Below are 16625 nucleotides of genomic sequence, written 5' to 3'. Positions count from 1 at the left end.
TTCAACTACAACAAAAACTAGGTCGATTCGTTGAAAATTGGCTTTAAAATCTCATTTTGTATCTGATGTGCAATAGCTGGTGGTCTTATGTTATTTACGGTCACTGTAAAACCCTAACTGGCGAATAATTGCAAACGAATGGCGCACGAGCAGCCAAAGATAAAGCTATCGGTTTTGTTTTTCTTTGCGTTGTAAAGAATACTTTACGTTTCTCCTAAACCACGGCAATGATGCGTTGTGGAGCATAATGAAGCGTAGTATAAATAATAGGCATAAAAGAGAGAAAAAAAACGGGTTCGAATGGTAAAACCATCAACGTTTGTGACGGAACTATGTGAAAAGAACTATTACAAGAAGCTTTAAAGAATTTCGGCCGACAACGTGACCGAAACACACAAACATACATACACATAATTGGCTAAATAAACCAATGTAACCGATACGATAACGAAGAAAAGGCAAACCAAACTAAAACTACTTTACTTGATAAAATGAGCAAACGCTGGATATAGATAAACGGATCGACAATCGCGCTTTTGCAACTGAAAAACAAATGCAATGGTGTTATTTTGAGTGCAGAGGAGAATTCCTCCAAGCAGAACTAGAAAGACAAAAAAGCATGAAGAAACTCCCCGAAATGAAGGACACCGTGGAAGAAGCAATTAAACGTGTACGTAGATGGTGAGGAATTAAGGTCATATAATTGTTAATTAATTTATCCTTCAAAAAACAATGAATGAATTGGAAGGACCTATCGGCGGCTTTGAAGAAGGACGCTTGAAAAAAAAAAATACTAGTCACGGAGGAGAATGATTTGAATGAATGTTGCCCCAGAACACGAGGCGCAAAATAGATTGTACACATCAAGCAAATCGATTGTTATACACTATTTAAAGTTTAAAAACAAAGGTATTTTTAGTTTTACATCAATACATGTTTAAAAAAAATGAGACAACAATGCAAATTGGATTGATATTTACTGATTTAGGGTAAAGTAAAACAAAAACCAGATTAAATAAACCCCCTTCCCGGTCCGTACCGAGCACCACCACCACTAACCAGACGACAGGAGCATCCTGCAACTCAAGTGGTAAAGGAAAACTGGATGAAGATTGATTGATTGCTAATGCTATCTACCTTTTATAGCAAATTTCTAAACAAAAAACGATCAAGAAACGAAACACACTTATATGAAAAACCAAAACCTTACGATAAACCAAATCACTAAAACAGAACTAAACAAAAAACAGATGAGAAAATGGACGAAGGTATACGCGGATCGGACAGAGTGCTACTACTAATCGGGGTTAGGAACTTTGAAGTACTACTTTGAAAGCAGCGCCCGTGAGCACGGGGGCGCATGGAGAATGTGGGTCTGGTGGATAGATGGAACGAAAATGAAACTGTTTCGCATATTATAGATTTTAATAAAACAAAATGATCCATTTCTTTGTTTGCTGTTGAGATAAAATGCGCTTTCTTGAAGTGGGCTATCAATTTTACTGTGGTTTGGGTTCATATTTGAAGGACTAGGGATGAGGACTCTAGGGGTGTGACTCGACGCAGGCTGATCGTTAAACGTAACGCTCGTGATTTTTTTCGAAACACTATGTTTGAAAGTATGTATCAGAGATCTTCTCTCACCTGCATCATCTTTTTGGAGGCTGATGATGCTGTCGAACACCTTGATTCAGCATCTGAAGGAGATAAACACTCTCTAGTTTCGCCCAAACCCCCGTTCCTTTAGATTCTGCTTGTTCGATCATGATGATGAGATGTTCTATCGTTCCAACATGTTCGTATTTGTCCTCCTTTTAATAACTTTACAATTCGGCTTCACGAGGGTCTTTTTAGATGCCTTTTTAAAATGGCTTTGCCGAAGGATTCTCATTCAAGTGGCCTCATTTAAGCAGTCTCTTCCAATATGGGATTGATTAACGGACTTCGTCTAATGAGTCTCGTTCAAGTGGCATCATCTAAAGCACTTCATCTAAAGGGATTCCTTCAAGGCGAATATTCGCATTCAAGGCAAAAGACGTTGTCCAAGGAAACTCATTCACGGAGATTAGCCCAAAAGACCTCTTCCAAGAAGATATACATATCTAGGTAATAATCATCGTGTAATAAGTCTCACTCAAAGGAGCCCTGTGGGCAATTCTCATCCAAGGGAACTCGTCTAAGTATTAACACTGGAAGCGCCTTCTTCGTTCTTGATTTCTCATAAGACATCTCATCAAAGGCACTTCGCCCCATGAGCCTCAAGGGACTACCAACTCCAAATAGGTCCAAAGACCTCGTTCATCCTCGACTTCGAGAGCTTCATTCCAATGCCTCTATCAAGGGTCCTCGTTTAATGGGTTTAAGGAGTAATGATCCAAATTCGTTCCGTTCATGAAACGATAAGATTCGTTTTCATGAATCGTTATCGTTTTCATGAAATACGATAGTAAAACAAACGGCACACAAAGATTAAAATTACATTTCCATTTTTTATTTAGCAATTTTTGATCACCTTTCAAAATGTGCAATAATTAATTATTGCCGGTTTTGCACCTTCTTCTTACAACACTTCCTCTTATCTACACACACACACACACACTCACACGCATTGTGGAAACTGTAACCGGAACTAAAACTGACCACACGCAGCAAAGTAATAATTGTGATAAAAAAAAAGTGATGATCTGTCACCGTGTCATTTAACATAACATAACAAACTTTTTTTTAAACCTGGACCAGATCCGTTACATACTGCTTTCTGTTTCTTGCGATGTAAGCCACACAATCTTATACGCCAGTTTTGGGGAGTATTAATTTTGAATTTGTGTTTTTTTCTTCCCCTACGGCACTAATTTAATTCAGTAGTATTATTTTCGCGTCCTCTACACACACAAGTGGATGTGTTTTGCACCAGTGATTGACTAGGAAATGATTGCCGCTAAAGAGTTGGATATATAAATTGGACATACATAAAAAAGGATGTGGTGTTTAGGGATTCTCTACCGAAGCCTATACTTCTACTAGCAAGATTATGTTGGTGTACGTGTGTTTGTGTGGCAATTTGGCTATTCCACAAATGCCAGTTTCAGTTTTAACTCTTGCGAGAGCTTTGCTCCATACTTTAAACGCCTTAAAACAAACCGTAGCTCGTAATGCACAAAATCTACGCGTCTTAGAGATTTAACGTGATTTTCTTTTTCAGCTATAAAACCTTCTACTAAAGCCCCACGATCTGTTGCACACACACACCACCGGCACCGATATTGGACGGGGGTTAGTAAAAAAAAAAGGTTCAAAGAACGAAGGAAGGTACACATGACACAGTGCTCATTCCTCCTTTTCGTCCTTTAATCGTTGCCTGCTGTTGGATTGTCGGATTTGTTGCTTTAGCTGGGCAGTTTTCAATTTGGCCATCATCTGCGTCGACTGATACAACCAGCTTCCCTGTGAATGGAGAATGGTACGCCGGGTTAGGTAAGACAGGGTCTAAAGAGGATCCTCCTTCATCTGATTGCTTACCACCATTAGCATACAGTTGAGCAATATTGGCACGGAGAACACAACCGATATGAATAAACCCTTATCGTCGAAGTACTGTTGTTTGGAGAAAATTCTCCAATTCAATGCCGCGTACTCGTTGATGCTCTCGGAAAAGTACACCAGCAGCACTACAAGCATTTGGAAAAGAGCCACCGCGTGATGCATGTTACACACAAGGTTAACGAACGATCGATCGCTTTTGGTACGCGCGCACATTCCGAACCATACTTACAGAGGACGAAGAACAGAAACACCTGAAAGTTGCCATAATTTCTCGTAAGTAGCGCCGTCGATGTGATGCATACGTGAAAGGCGATTAATCCTATCAACCACGGATCGTACCAATCGATCTGCAAAGGATACAATGCACACACACAATTAGTGTCCGAAAAAAAAAACATATGCGACAACCCGAGCTGCATTTGTTGCTTGCCAAAAACACACTTACGCTCGCTAGAAACGTTATAAAACCCTTTATTTCATTTATTTCTATCCATGTCGGTTCCACCATTGCTCTAGGGACTTGGTGAAAAATGGCTTTCCACACTCAAAAAACCAGTTTCTGCTACTCAAAATGCAAGAAACAATTCGCCCCTCGTAGCCGATTCCTTGCTGCCGTTTAGGAACTGCTGAATTTTCGTGCGCTTTGCGCTAGGCAATGAGTAGAACGAATTTTATACAGCAACTTGTTCAAAATGAGCAAAGCAAAACAATGCACTATTGTTCGCCAATTCCTTCTGCACCAGCCGCGTTGCGTGCGTAAAGCGATAATAATGGTACGAAAAGTTGTTGCAAAATTCTACGTGTTTACGTTTTCACTTCCCATTTCTGTTCATTTTTCCTTTATTCCGGGCGCCGTGTTGTTTTATTTGTTGTTCTGAACAAATGTCAACTGCACACGCAAACTGCCAGCCAGAATCGCGAAGAAAGTGGTTTATCGGTCGTGCTTAAGGATTTGAAAATAGCAACAGCTTCAAAATAGCAACAGCAAGTATCGAAGATAACGGATGATTGTAAGCTATTCAGAAGAAGATATGCAATGGCATTACTTGAGAAAAAATTATGGAAATAGATTTCAAACGTTAACGGGATTTTTTGTTCGCTTATTTTGATTAAAAATAAAAACTTTGCCTGCAGCGCCACCTGTTGATCGGCAACAGTACCAGTGTCAAGATGTATGGAGTGTCGAATTGACAGCCGAAACACATGGATGCCAACTGCTGCTAAAGCTGTCAACTTGCCATGTTTCTTTCTTTTCGCTAAAGTGCGTTCGCGAAGACGTGTTGCGACTTCGGATTTAGTCTGCAAATAAAGGTGTTTATCGTGTTCCATTTGCAAAGAAATTCATCTCAAACCGTTGAATACGAGCCAAAACAACAGACCGCAGAAAGAACCAGTGAAATCGTGTCACGATTCAGTCAAAATAATGGTTCAGTTGATGGTTGGATTGATGAGTGAACGAATGGTGTGAGGTTATGGTTGCGATATGTATACTCCGCTGCGGTATAGCGGTATTGCATCGTACAGCAGTAGCGAAGACCATCAAAACGGATGATCCCATCATCAACTACACCCGTCTAGGCGCTTGACTGAATCGCGATCAACGATGCTTGGTGGTGTGCGCATGCAGCAAATCTAATATTTTGTTTTGTGTACATTTGTTTTAGAACAATCCCAAGATGAGTACTGCAACGATTCGTACCCGTCGCTACATGAGCAACCGGCTGCTGTGCCGCAAGCAGATGATCTGTGACGTTCTGCACCCCGGACTCGCCTCCGTTCCCAAGAAGGAGATCCGCGAGAAGCTGGCCGTCATGTACAAAACCTCCCCCGATGTGGTATTCGTGTTCGGTTTCCGCACCAACTTCGGTGGCGGCAAATCGACCGGTTTCGCACTGATCTACGACACGCTGGACCATGCCAAGAAGTTCGAACCGAAGCACCGTCTCGGCCGCCACGGACTGTACGAGAAGAAGAAGATGACTCGCAAGCAGCGCAAGGAACGCAAGAACCGTATGAAGAAGGTGCGCGGTACGAAGAAGTCCAATGTTGGACAGGCGGCGAAGAAGTAAAACGGGCGTCGCGAGTGTCCGCGTGTTTTAAGTTTATATGTTTGCTTTCTCTTGTGCGGATGAAATTTGTGAAAAAGCAACATTCCGCTCAAAAGGAATGAGAATATAAAAGCAAAACAATACCATGTAAGGAGAAACCTGTTGTACGGTGATTCGTAGTTTTTCGTTTAACTCGGTGAGAAATAACATCTTTATTTGGTCATCTTTGATTTCTTTTTCACAAGCTTTTTATCGTTGCTTGTTGTGCCGCGAGCTTTCTTTCCTTCCGGTGGCTTCTCCGCTTTTCGTTTCTCGATCAGTTCGTTCAGCTTCTCGGGTGCGATGAACTTTCGCTTCTTAAACTTTTTATCTGTTGCGGCCGCCTGGAACCGAGTGTCACCCGTCACGGCTGGGCTGACGATTGTTTGCTTGTCCCGCCGACGTCGCTCTTCGTTTTCCTGCCGCAAACGTTCCCGGCGTGCCTGTTCCCGCTCTTTCATTTCTTCCTTCCACTTGGCTTCCATCACGTCCGGATCGAGTCCATCCTGTATCCAGCGCAAGCGACGATATTTGTGCTGCCGTTCGTCGAAATCCTTGTTGTCCAGGTTCATCTCCGCTTCGGCACGTGCCACCTTGACCTGCAAGAATATACGCTGGACGAGACGATCTGCGGAGAAAGAACGGTGATAAGAAACGATTAGAATTATTTTATCGCTCCCAGATGCTTATAAATCATTTCACCTACCATCGACGGAATACTCGGTCAGTTTCGTATTGATGAGCGCTTCAATTTCTCCCAATGCCTCCAAATCTCTAGGGAAGCGAAGAATCGATATCGCCATTCCAGACCGACCGGCACGTGCCGTACGCCCGACTCGGTGAATGTATTCGATCGGTTTCTTCGGTAACCGATGGTTCACCACCAACTGTACATCGTGTATATCTAGCCCGCGGCTGGCCACATCGGTTGCGATCATAATGCGTACGTGTTTGGATTTGAACTTGTTGAGCGCTGCCACCCGTTCCCTTTGCCGCAGAAAGCCGTGCAAACACACATTATCGAATCCGAACGAGTTCAGTGACATGGACAGAATTTGACAATCTTTTTTCGAATTGGTAAAGATCATAATGCTCGCATCTTCTGTTTCCTCCCTGTACTTGCGCAACGCTTCCACCAGCACGGTATCACGATCATAATCGGCACAAAGTAGATATCGCTGATCGAGCGTTTCCACCGTCGCAACCTGGGATTGTTCCGACCATTCGAATACGTTGTCCGCGATCGGGAACACTATTGACGTCTTGAGAAAGTCTTTCAGTGTGGCAGAGAAGAATAAGTTCTGACGCTTGGCCGGAAGGAATCGGTTAATCACCTGTAAATCCTCATCGAAGCTTCCACTTAACATTCGGTCAGCTTCGTCCACCACCAAGAACTGGAGTGCTGCGAACGAGTATGTATTGCAACCGGTAAGATGGTCCGCTAACCGTCCCGGCATAGCGACAACAATATGTGGACGTTTCTGCAACTGCTGACTTTCTATCAAATGGTCCGTACCGCCGGTTACCACACAAACGCGCGCATTCATTGGCTGGCCGGCGACGATAAACTGTTCCGCTATCTGGTGCGCTAGTTCGTGCGTGGGGGTGAGCACCAGTGCAAAATTGGCCGTCGGTTCTTCGCTAAGCTTTTGAAGGATTGGGAGCGCGAAAGCGAATGTTTTGCCGGAACCAGTTTTGGCTGCACCGATGCAGTCCTGTCCCTCGAGAATGCGTGGGATACATTCGACCTGGATCGGTGTCGGTCGGCGTAGCCCTGAAAGTGTGAGTGAGGAATGTTAGGATGTGTATTGGAAGAATCAGGATGGGGCTTTCGAGAGTCTTCCCGGAAAGCAACCGGCATACCTAGCTTTTCCGTTTGCCGTGTTATCCAGTAGGTTAAACCAAGGTCCGCAAACGTTTTATCCGTCCACAGACTCATGTTTTGGGCATTGGTTACTGTTGGATCACTCTGAATAAAAAAGATTTCAACGATATTTTATTTGTAGAAACAGTTTGAAAGTGGCACGCGCGTGCAAGAGCAAAACAATTGTAGAAATGTCACCCACGGCCCCCGCGCCGTCATGACAGCTGCTCGAACTGTCACAACATAATGTAGGAATTACACTGTTTGCATACAATTTTATCATTTTATATTTAAATTTATAGTCTCCTTTATGCTATTGTAATTTTATTGGGTAAATGTCTTGCAAATAACCTTACACAAACACTCAACCGATTGATGATCATTAGCACTTTTCGTTTTGAATTAAAATCGCTCTGAATTAACTGGAAAAACTAAAAACTGCAAGACACACGACCGTGTAATCGTGCCATAATCCTTAAGAACTTTCTGTCCCATTGCCTGCATAGTTTCTGCGTGTAGAACGTAAACTGATAAGATAGGGAGCACTCATCGTGATTTCCGTACAGCGATAAAACAAAGAGCTAGAATTTTGAAGCCAGCGGACAAGCTAGTAAGCGGTACAATTTAGTTATTTCAACATTCCAGGTACAAGATGGCCACCAAGGTTAAGGTAAATAGCTAAGCTCGGATCCTCCAAAGTCAGCGTGTTCTCTAAAACACACGGGAAATTTCCTTTACCTCATTGCATACACACACGCAGATCGGCATTATCGGAGGATCCGGGTTGGACGACAGTCAGATCATTGAGAATCGTACCGAGCGCGTGGTAAACACACATTTCGGCATACCGTCCGATGTGCTTATCGAGGGAAAGATTGCCGGCGTCGATTGTGTGCTGCTGGCACGCCACGGCCGCAACCATTCGATTATGCCGTCGAACGTAAACTATCGGGCCAATATTTGGGCGCTGAAAACGCTCGGCTGCACGCACGTGATCGTATCGACGGCAACCGGTTCGCTGAAGGAGGAGATACACCCGGGCGACATCGTGATTCCGGACAACTTTATCGATCGGACGACGAAACGCGTGCAAACGTTTTACGATGGTAATGAGCTGCTTTCGGGCGTGTGTCACATCCCGATGGAACCGGCATTTTGCAATCGTACGCGGGATGTGTTGATCGAAACGGCACGCGGCATTGGGCTCGGTGTGCACGAGAAGGGTACGGTGGTAACGATCGAGGGGCCACGCTTTTCGAGCAAAGCAGAAAGCAACCTGTTCCGTCAGTGGGGTGCCGATTTGGTTAACATGACGCTGGTGCCGGAGGTCGTGCTGGCTAAGGAGGCCGGCCTTTGCTATGCCGCGATTGCCATGGCAACCGATTACGATTGCTGGAGAGAAACGGGCGAGGATGTGAATGTGGCGGATGTGTTGGCAACATTTAAGAAGAACGTTACCAAGGTAACGGATCTGATTATAAACGCCATACCGAAGGTAGCTGCGCTCGATTGGACTGATACGATCGAAGAGCTGGGGAAAACGGTAAACACAAGCATTATGCTTCCTCACTCTAATTAAATTGCTCACAACACCAAATACATCAGCCGCACAAATGGAGACGAACAATTCTCGATCTCGATCTATCTCAGTCGCCACTAATCCAGGAACTAAAGATGAGCATAATCACCTCACAAACGGAGGAGATGTAGGGTAAAGAAAGAAAGGGAAACGGGAAGGAAGAGGTAAACCAATCGTACGACCCTAGTCAATTGCAAGCTTTCTCTGCCATAAGTTCCGACCCGGAAGACGCAGGACCCTCTGTGAAAGCCTGTGCTTATTTTCAAAAAAGGAAAGCAATACAAACAATCCTCTCTATTCAAGCACAATACATGAATAAGAATGAATGTCTCGCAGTATGTGTAGTGTTTCGAATAATAAATCATTTTAAAACCGTAGTGTCTACGGCCAATAAATACACGATGTTTTACGACTGCCTACACGGGTAGATGGAGGTAGTTTATGTAAACTTTAAGTGTGTACGAATTCCCTATCAAAAGGTACAAAAGAATTAAAGTGCAAAACTTACCCAGGTAGGCAGTCATTGATAAAAGAGTTAAAGGCATTATTCATTTTACTGCTCCTCTCTCTTTCTTTTACTACCCTTGCCTAAAATAATTAACAATTTTCCAGCTCCAGCTTGATCAGCTTCTTCTGTGGTAAATTGACCGGATTAAGCACCTTCGTTACCAGTCCGGTCGCAACGGTCTTACCATTTTCTCGCACAGTAAACGATTGCCCGCAGGACATGACCATTTTCCTAAGCAACGTTAGCTTAATCGCGCCATGATCCCCCGGCATCAGCATGTCCTGCCCGACCAAGTCCACACGGCATGGGACGTTCCACGTTTTGCTAAACAGCTGCTGAATGTACTTCGAAGTTAGTGGTTTCGAGCGGCCTCCTTCGTTTTTCGCCAGCAAGTACATGGATGCATCGAAATGGTTGGACACACGTTCACTTCCGGCAGCGCACAGCAGCATACCACGCTGAACGGACTGTAGCTTAACGCTCCGTAGTAGCGCACCGATGTTATCGCCTGCTTTTGCTTCATTAACGTCTTTTTTGAATACCTGCATACCACCAACGGTTGTACGTATTTCCTCATCGAATCCCAACAATTCCGCTTCGTCGTTTTTACGCATCGTACCACGGGCTAGTGTTCCCACCACAACCGTACCACGACCGGGTACAGTAAATGCGTTATCAATCGGAAGTAAAAATGGGGAGGTCAAGTCTCGCGTTGGCGTGGGAATGTACGTATCGATCGCATCCAGCAACTTCCGTATGGAAGGTTCGCCCAGTTCCGTTTGATCGCCTTGGAGAGCGAGCAGTGCTGAACCAACGATTATTGGACTTTCCACACCATCGAAGCCAAAATCGCTCAACAGCTCGCGAAGCTCAATTTCCACCAATTCTAGCACCTCGTTATCAACCTGGTCCGCTTTGTTGATGAACACGACAATTTTGCTGACGCCAACTTGGCGAGCTAGCAGCAGATGTTCCCGTGTTTGTGGCATTTGACCATCCGTAGCGGCGACGACCAGTATCGCACCGTCCATTTGCGATGCACCGGAGATCATGTTCTTCACGTAATCGGCATGGCCCGGACAGTCCGTGTGAGCATAGTGTCGCTTGCTCGTTTTGTAACCGATGTGGGCGGCGTTAATCGTTATCCCTGCAACAATCGGACCATTTAAAAAAAAAGGCTTAATAAGGATACACGATTGAATATCAAACCTCTTGCTTTTTCCTCAGGAGCTCGATCGATCTGATCGTAGGACACGAAACTGGTATTGCCGTCCTTCGACAGTACCTTGGTGATTGCTGCTGTGAGTGTCGTTTTGCCATGATCTACATGACCTATTGTACCAACATTACAGTGTTCTTCCTTCTGCACCGGTACTCCTTTCCCGGCAGCTGTTCCGGAGCTAAACGTTCGTTGATTCCACCAACTGTGTCCGCCAGCAACACTACCGGCATAGGACTGTGATGCAATTCTATGCAAACGAGGGCATATCGAGGATTGCAGGCATGTTTTGCCTAGCTGTGATATTCGATGGCTCCAAATGAACTTTCCCACAGCAAACGACATTTTGATCGACGATCGTAAAGTAAGACTAGATAGAAATCGTACAACTTTTGTGGCGGTCAAAATTATTGTTCCATTTCAAAAGTTTTGTTCGGCAGCGAAAATGCAAACAATTGCGGGCGGGCTCCACACAAAAATAGGAAATGACAGATGATGGGCGCATAATCGTATCGGCGCAAACACACAAGAACCGCTGTATCAAACCTCAACTGTACCCTTTTCCGTTGAAGATAATTAAATTCAAGGAAGTTGGAAACATATAAAACTGTTTTATGATAAAAAAGTACTTTATTTAGAAAAACGAATTCGGAAAAATCTTTGCAATACCGCAGCTGTCAATGAATGTGACCGTATATGTCACCGTTGTACTGTCAATGCCGCGGCGCTGTCAATGCTCACTTCGTTTCGAACCGTCAAAGTAGGCGGAAGCAAGTTGGTGCTGCCGGACTGTGCTCTTTTCAGTGAGTGATCAGAAGCGCATCGTAAATCATTTTCCTTCACACAACTATTGAATCAACGCGGAGTGAGTACAAATCAGATCTTTACCCAAAACGGTGTGATGTGTAGTAATGTAAAAATAGTTAAATTGAAGCGATGGCTATGGTGGTTTCTGAGAGTCCCTTGTGTGGTGATATCGTGAATTAAGATGGCTGCCGAAAGAGAAGCAGAGAGTCGCTGCCTTTCTTCTGTGCAGTTAACACACATTTTTTCATTGTTCTTCACCTCCGACTTGGGAGTTTGGGGTGAAATGTTCCCAGTAGATTTGAAGCAAGTGGTTTTGCTTCGTAAAATATTTTCCTAATTTCCTAATAAATTCGATGTATGAAGTGTATTTTATCTGTAAAAAAGACTATAGCTGCTAGGTGGCTGTGGCTGTGTGTAGTTACGCGTGTGTGTGTTTTGTAGAACATATTTAATTGATTTCGTTTTTAATAAATAATGCATACTTGTGTGCGAGGTTTGGCAAAATGGTTGAAAATCATAATTCTGGAATTAAAAAGTGGGATTTTTGTTAACTATTGTGTTGATGGTACATGGAAAGTATCAAAAGCAGTGCATATTCAGAAGCAGTGAAAAAAGACGCCATTTTGTAATGACGATGAGTTGTACCGCAGTTGAGACTGTGTGTGTGTGGCGTCTCGCTAGGAGTTTTCATAGTGTGAGTTGTGTGTAAAATGTGAGAGTGGTGGTGTGTGTGTGTGTGTTATTTTGGAATATAATGAAAAAAAAGTGCCGCCACACGGAGAAGAGAAAATCCGATCGGAGAACATTCGAGTGCCAAAATCAAAGGATATTTCTTGTATATCGAATCGAAAGCGAAGTTTTTGAAAGGTTTTTAATGATTGTTTCCCATACATGAGTAACATTGTATCTTTATTTGTATACGTACAAAAAGAAATCCTTACTGACCACAAAAAATGTTAAATTTGTTCTTCCTTTTAGGTATCTCATCTCCGCTATTATACATCAACAACAGCACGACAAAAAAAAGGTATTCTCAACGTCTCTCGCACAAATTCTTGGCTGTTGTATACCGCCACAAACCGCGCGTGCGTTTCATCTCATTCGGCCGTAGCTTCCTGACAAACAAATCATCAAACTGGCAAAAGTAACCTTTGACACGACGGCTCATGAGTAGCATTCGGTCCAGTGAGCGAGATCGTATTACTGTGAAGATTCATAACATGAAACGTAGCGCATCGCGCGAATCTCCACCCAGATCAAAGCGACGCACCAGTATTGGCCGTTACGACGACAGCTCCGACGAACGAGTAACCCCTGACAGAATGCGACGACGTGTGGCCCGTTCTCCCAGCCCGCGGGCACGCTATGCTTCACCGCACCGTGACGAGTACGCCTCGTCCCGCAGCCGGGCCGAGATTGGCGGTGGTGGTGGTGGCGGCGGTGGCGTTGACCGATACACGTACAAGGTGCTCTGCGTGAGTGCCATCCATCCGAAAGCATCGGAAGAATTCATCAAGGAAACGCTGTACCGGGAGTACAAAAAGTTTGGCGATTTTAGTATCCGCATTTCGCACGATCTAGACGAACGGTTGGCGTATGTTTGTTTCCGCACGCCGGAAGATGCCCGTGAAGCAAAGCATGCCAAGTCGCGCATCATTCTGCACGATAAGGTAGCGCTGGTTGAGCCGGTGTATGAATCACCCAAGACGGAATCCTACCGACGGCCACGGTCGGCCTCACCGTCCGAGTACGATCGGCACTACTATGCTCGATCGCCCGGGGTTCCACCGCCGGATCGTCGTCGTCCACCGGAGCATCATCCGTACGATGGTTATGGGCCACCGCCGGGTGGCCGTATGCATCATCCCGATTTTAGACCACCGATGCATCATGATTACTTACCGCGTGGGCCACCGATGCATCATCATGGTCCACCGCACCTTCATCCGGGACCACCGCATCACCACTACATGCCACGGCCGTACATGCCCAGACCTCGGGCACCTTTTGAAAAGCCGGAAAATAAAAAGGACAAATTCCCCAACTATCTGCATCACATTCAGCCGGAAGATGATCCACTCGCTACGCGCACGCTGTTTGCAGGCAATTTGGAAATTAACATCTCGGACGACGAGCTGCGCCGTATCTTCGGTAAATATGGGCTGGTTGAGGATATTGACATCAAGCGTCCGGCACCGGGCACGGGCAATGCTTTCGCATTCGTACGCTACCAAACGCTCGATATGGCACACCGTGCAAAGGTGGAACTTTCTGGTCAGTATATTGGCAAGTTCCAATGTAAGATTGGGTATGGTAAAGCGACCCCAACGACACGCATCTGGGTTGGTGGGCTCGGCGCTTGGACCTCCGTTACACAGCTCGAGCGTGAGTTTGATCGGTTTGGAGCGATTAAAAAGATTGAGTATGCAAAGGGCGACAATCAGGCTTACATTCTGTACGATTCGATCGATGCAGCAACGGCGGCAGTAAAGGAAATGCGTGGTTTTGCACTGGGCGGACCGGAAAGACGCATTCGGATCGATTTCGCGGATAACGGAACGGCACCACCGTTCCCCAAGCGTCCATTTGAGGAAGGTGGTGCTGGTGGTGGTGGTGGCGGTGGTGGAGAATATCGCCGTGTGCCGGAGTACGAATATCCAGAAGGTGCCCCACCGTACGATGATGTCCCGCCGGGTTACGGTGGTGGAGGTTATGGAGCGCGTTCGTTCCGTGGTCGTGGAAGTGGTGCCGGTGGTGGCGGAAGCGGTGGTTACCGTGGTCGGGGTGGTGGCAGTGGAAGCTTCCGCGGTGGCTTCCATCACGAAGCGCACCGACCGGCAGGAGGAGGTGCCGGTGGTCCACCACACCATGGGCCGGGCGGTGAGGAAGAGTGGCGCCGTCCTGCGGGTGGTGCTGGTGAGCCAGGCGAATACGATCAGCGTCGTCGTTCGGGTTCCCGCGAACCGGGCGGTATTGATCGGTCTCGCTCACGGTCACCGCGTCGTCGTAGCCCGGCCGATTCGGATTCCGACTCATCGACACGGCGCAACGGTGTGCTGACGACCGCCAGGACACTGTCGGAGGTGGCACGAAAATCGAGCACCGTCTGGCAGGGTGCACTCATACTAAAGAGTTCACTCTTCCCGGCTAAATTCCATCTGACCGATGGAGACGCGGACATTGTCGATGGACTGATGAAGGACGAGGACGGTAAGCACCATCTACGCATCACACAGCGCTTGCGTTTGGATCAACCAAAGCTGGAGGATGTGCAGAAGCGCATTTCGACCTCGTCGTCGCATGCCATCTTCCTTGGGTTACCCGGTTCCAGCCCGACCGTCTCGTCCGACGATGCCAGCGTACAGACGCGTCCCCTGCGCAATCTGGTTACGTACCTGAAGCAAAAGGAGGCGGCCGGTGTTATTTCGCTGCTAAACAAAGAAACGGAAGCGACGGGCGTACTGTACACTTTCCCGCCATGCGAGTTCTCAACAGAACTGCTCAAACGCACCTGTCACACACTGACCGAGGAGGGTCTTAAGGAGGATCACCTTGTGATTGTGGTTGTGCGTGGTGGGACCGCCTAGGAGCGGGAGGAAGATTCTGACGATCACGACGAACCTACCGGGACGACGACGAAAACGACGGATCTGAAGAAGAAAAAGAGCAAGAAGAATGCAAGCAAAACCACTAAGACGACGGATAAACAGCAACCATCGTCGTCTACCGAGTAAAAGAGACTAAGAGAGAGAGAGAGAGAGAGAGATGCAAAATCCGGACACAAAACAGTGGACGACGATACACTATGCTGAATATTTATAGTTGACTAAGAAGAATCTTTATTATGCTACGGCGTGCGCCTGCTCCCCTGCTCAGTGCATCTGTGGATAAGTTAGTGATCGATGAGAAGTACACTTAAATATGCGCATGTAATTAACTTCGATATTATTGTATCGTTTTAGGCGAATCACCTCCCCCAGAGCTGCAGCGGGGTGCCTTCCACTGGACAGAGGACTTTAAGGGATTTTACTTGCTGATTTAGAGCTACGCGATATCCGCGTATCGTTTAATAATAGTTTGCTTTTACGTTTACATAACTAAGATTGAAAGTTGCCACCAATAATATGCTATTAAATGCGCGTGTAACAAAGAACATAGAGAGAAGCTGTATTATAAACCCGCTCTCTCTCTCTCTCTCACGCGTAACGCAACAATAATCTAAAAGCATTGTAAGTACACACGCTCATCTCATCTCATGTATGCGAGGATGTGCACAAATCGCGTCCCATTTAATATATGAACATATAAAACTCTTCCCATAGTACGAGTGCCGATGTACCATCTGGTTTTGTTGCTTACAATAATGTTTAATAATACAGCCGGCTTCAGCATCAACTGGTGTTTGTGTGTGACCACAGTGGAACAGGAAAGCGATATGTTGTGTGAGTTTGGTCGGGCTGCTGCCGGTGTACAAAAGTGTGGTACGTGTTTTCTCGATTTAACCCTAAATCGACCCATCGGTTTTGATGATGATGCTCCCCGTTTGTGTAAGTTCGTGCGTGAATATTTGTGCATGTGTAATGAGTGTGTTTACTCTGTAAGAAGTGTTGCGTACGTTGGGTGCATCAGGTTTAGTTTTTTCGAAATCATTTGTAGGTTTTATCCGTGTCTCGCACCAGAGAACGAAGTACAAGTCTTCGTATCCCCCGTAGTGTACAGGGTTTATTAGAGTTTGGGTCGTGTATACAAGAAGCTTTTTTTATTGACACGTTATCATAATTTTGATAATGGTTTGATATCACCACACGCCACCATATTTTAAATATAAACATTTAAAAATTTGAAACATAGGGAAGTATTGCTGCTGATTGATTTAGACACTTTATGAAAGGAACAGCGCTGGAGAAAATAGAATTTCATGCACTTAAAACTATCGGACATATAAATTATGGAAATGGAATAGACCATGTTGAACAAACATTGTATGAAAAAGCTGTTTGTATCTCATTCTCTTTTAT

At 45.4% G+C, this 16625-nt stretch overlaps 9 protein-coding genes across 11 annotated transcripts in view; 4 read left to right on the top strand and 5 right to left on the bottom strand.

The window, feature by feature from the left end:
* The window catches only part of LOC126563401 (U6 snRNA-associated Sm-like protein LSm2), a 507910-nt gene that overhangs the window by 24932 nt on the left and 466353 nt on the right, over nt 1-16625 (bottom strand). The gene's annotated exons all lie outside the window — the stretch shown is intronic.
* The window catches only part of LOC126561488 (uncharacterized), a 581387-nt gene that overhangs the window by 256235 nt on the left and 308527 nt on the right, over nt 1-16625 (bottom strand). The window lies entirely within an intron of this gene.
* LOC126563452 (H/ACA ribonucleoprotein complex subunit 3) overlaps nt 1-16625 on the top strand; it is a 334268-nt gene that overhangs the window by 207897 nt on the left and 109746 nt on the right. The gene's annotated exons all lie outside the window — the stretch shown is intronic.
* Nucleotides 3313-4056, bottom strand: LOC126563222 (transmembrane protein 18). The gene is made up of 4 exons (XM_050219851.1): nt 3989-4056; nt 3773-3890; nt 3520-3668; nt 3313-3444 (listed from the first exon to the last, which is right to left on the bottom strand). The coding sequence occupies exons 1-4, from the start codon at nt 4049-4051 to the stop codon at nt 3328-3330; spliced, it is 447 nt and encodes a 148-aa protein (XP_050075808.1). The 5' UTR covers nt 4052-4056; the 3' UTR covers nt 3313-3327.
* Nucleotides 4732-16625, top strand: part of LOC126563291 (40S ribosomal protein S24) — a 478430-nt gene continuing 466536 nt past the window's right edge. Inside the window, exons 1-2 of one of the 2 annotated variants that reach the window (XM_050219922.1) lie at nt 4732-4854; nt 5208-5643. In XM_050219922.1, coding sequence (XP_050075879.1) covers nt 5220-5612 — 393 coding nt within the window. In that variant the 5' untranslated portion in view covers nt 4732-4854; nt 5208-5219 and the 3' untranslated portion in view covers nt 5613-5643. Of the gene's footprint in view, nt 4855-5207; nt 5750-16625 lie in introns of those variants that run through there. The other variant, XM_050219921.1, reaches the window with a different exon arrangement.
* Nucleotides 5804-7569, bottom strand: LOC126562013 (probable ATP-dependent RNA helicase Dbp45A). Its single transcript, XM_050218422.1, has 3 exons — nt 7494-7569; nt 6337-7404; nt 5804-6258 (listed from the first exon to the last, which is right to left on the bottom strand). The coding sequence occupies exons 1-3, from the start codon at nt 7567-7569 to the stop codon at nt 5804-5806; spliced, it is 1599 nt and encodes a 532-aa protein (XP_050074379.1).
* LOC126562779 (S-methyl-5'-thioadenosine phosphorylase) lies at nt 8031-9073 on the top strand. Its single transcript, XM_050219362.1, has 2 exons — nt 8031-8164; nt 8255-9073. The coding sequence occupies exons 1-2, from the start codon at nt 8147-8149 to the stop codon at nt 9071-9073; spliced, it is 837 nt and encodes a 278-aa protein (XP_050075319.1). The 5' UTR covers nt 8031-8146.
* Nucleotides 9669-11145, bottom strand: LOC126562188 (elongation factor Tu). Its single transcript, XM_050218630.1, has 2 exons — nt 10791-11145; nt 9669-10728 (listed from the first exon to the last, which is right to left on the bottom strand). The coding sequence occupies exons 1-2, from the start codon at nt 11143-11145 to the stop codon at nt 9671-9673; spliced, it is 1413 nt and encodes a 470-aa protein (XP_050074587.1). The 3' UTR covers nt 9669-9670.
* On the top strand, nt 12723-15224 carry LOC126561664 (RNA-binding protein spenito). Its single transcript, XM_050217952.1, has one exon. The coding sequence runs from the start codon at nt 12774-12776 to the stop codon at nt 15192-15194; it is 2421 nt and encodes an 806-aa protein (XP_050073909.1). The 5' UTR covers nt 12723-12773; the 3' UTR covers nt 15195-15224.

The sequence above is a fragment of the Anopheles maculipalpis genome, chromosome 3RL, assembly GCF_943734695.1.
Source record: "Anopheles maculipalpis chromosome 3RL, idAnoMacuDA_375_x, whole genome shotgun sequence".
NCBI classification, from domain to species: Eukaryota; Metazoa; Arthropoda; class Insecta; order Diptera; family Culicidae; genus Anopheles; species Anopheles maculipalpis.
Note: the sequence above shows the minus strand (reverse complement) of the source record. Positions and strands in the feature narration are given on the sequence as shown.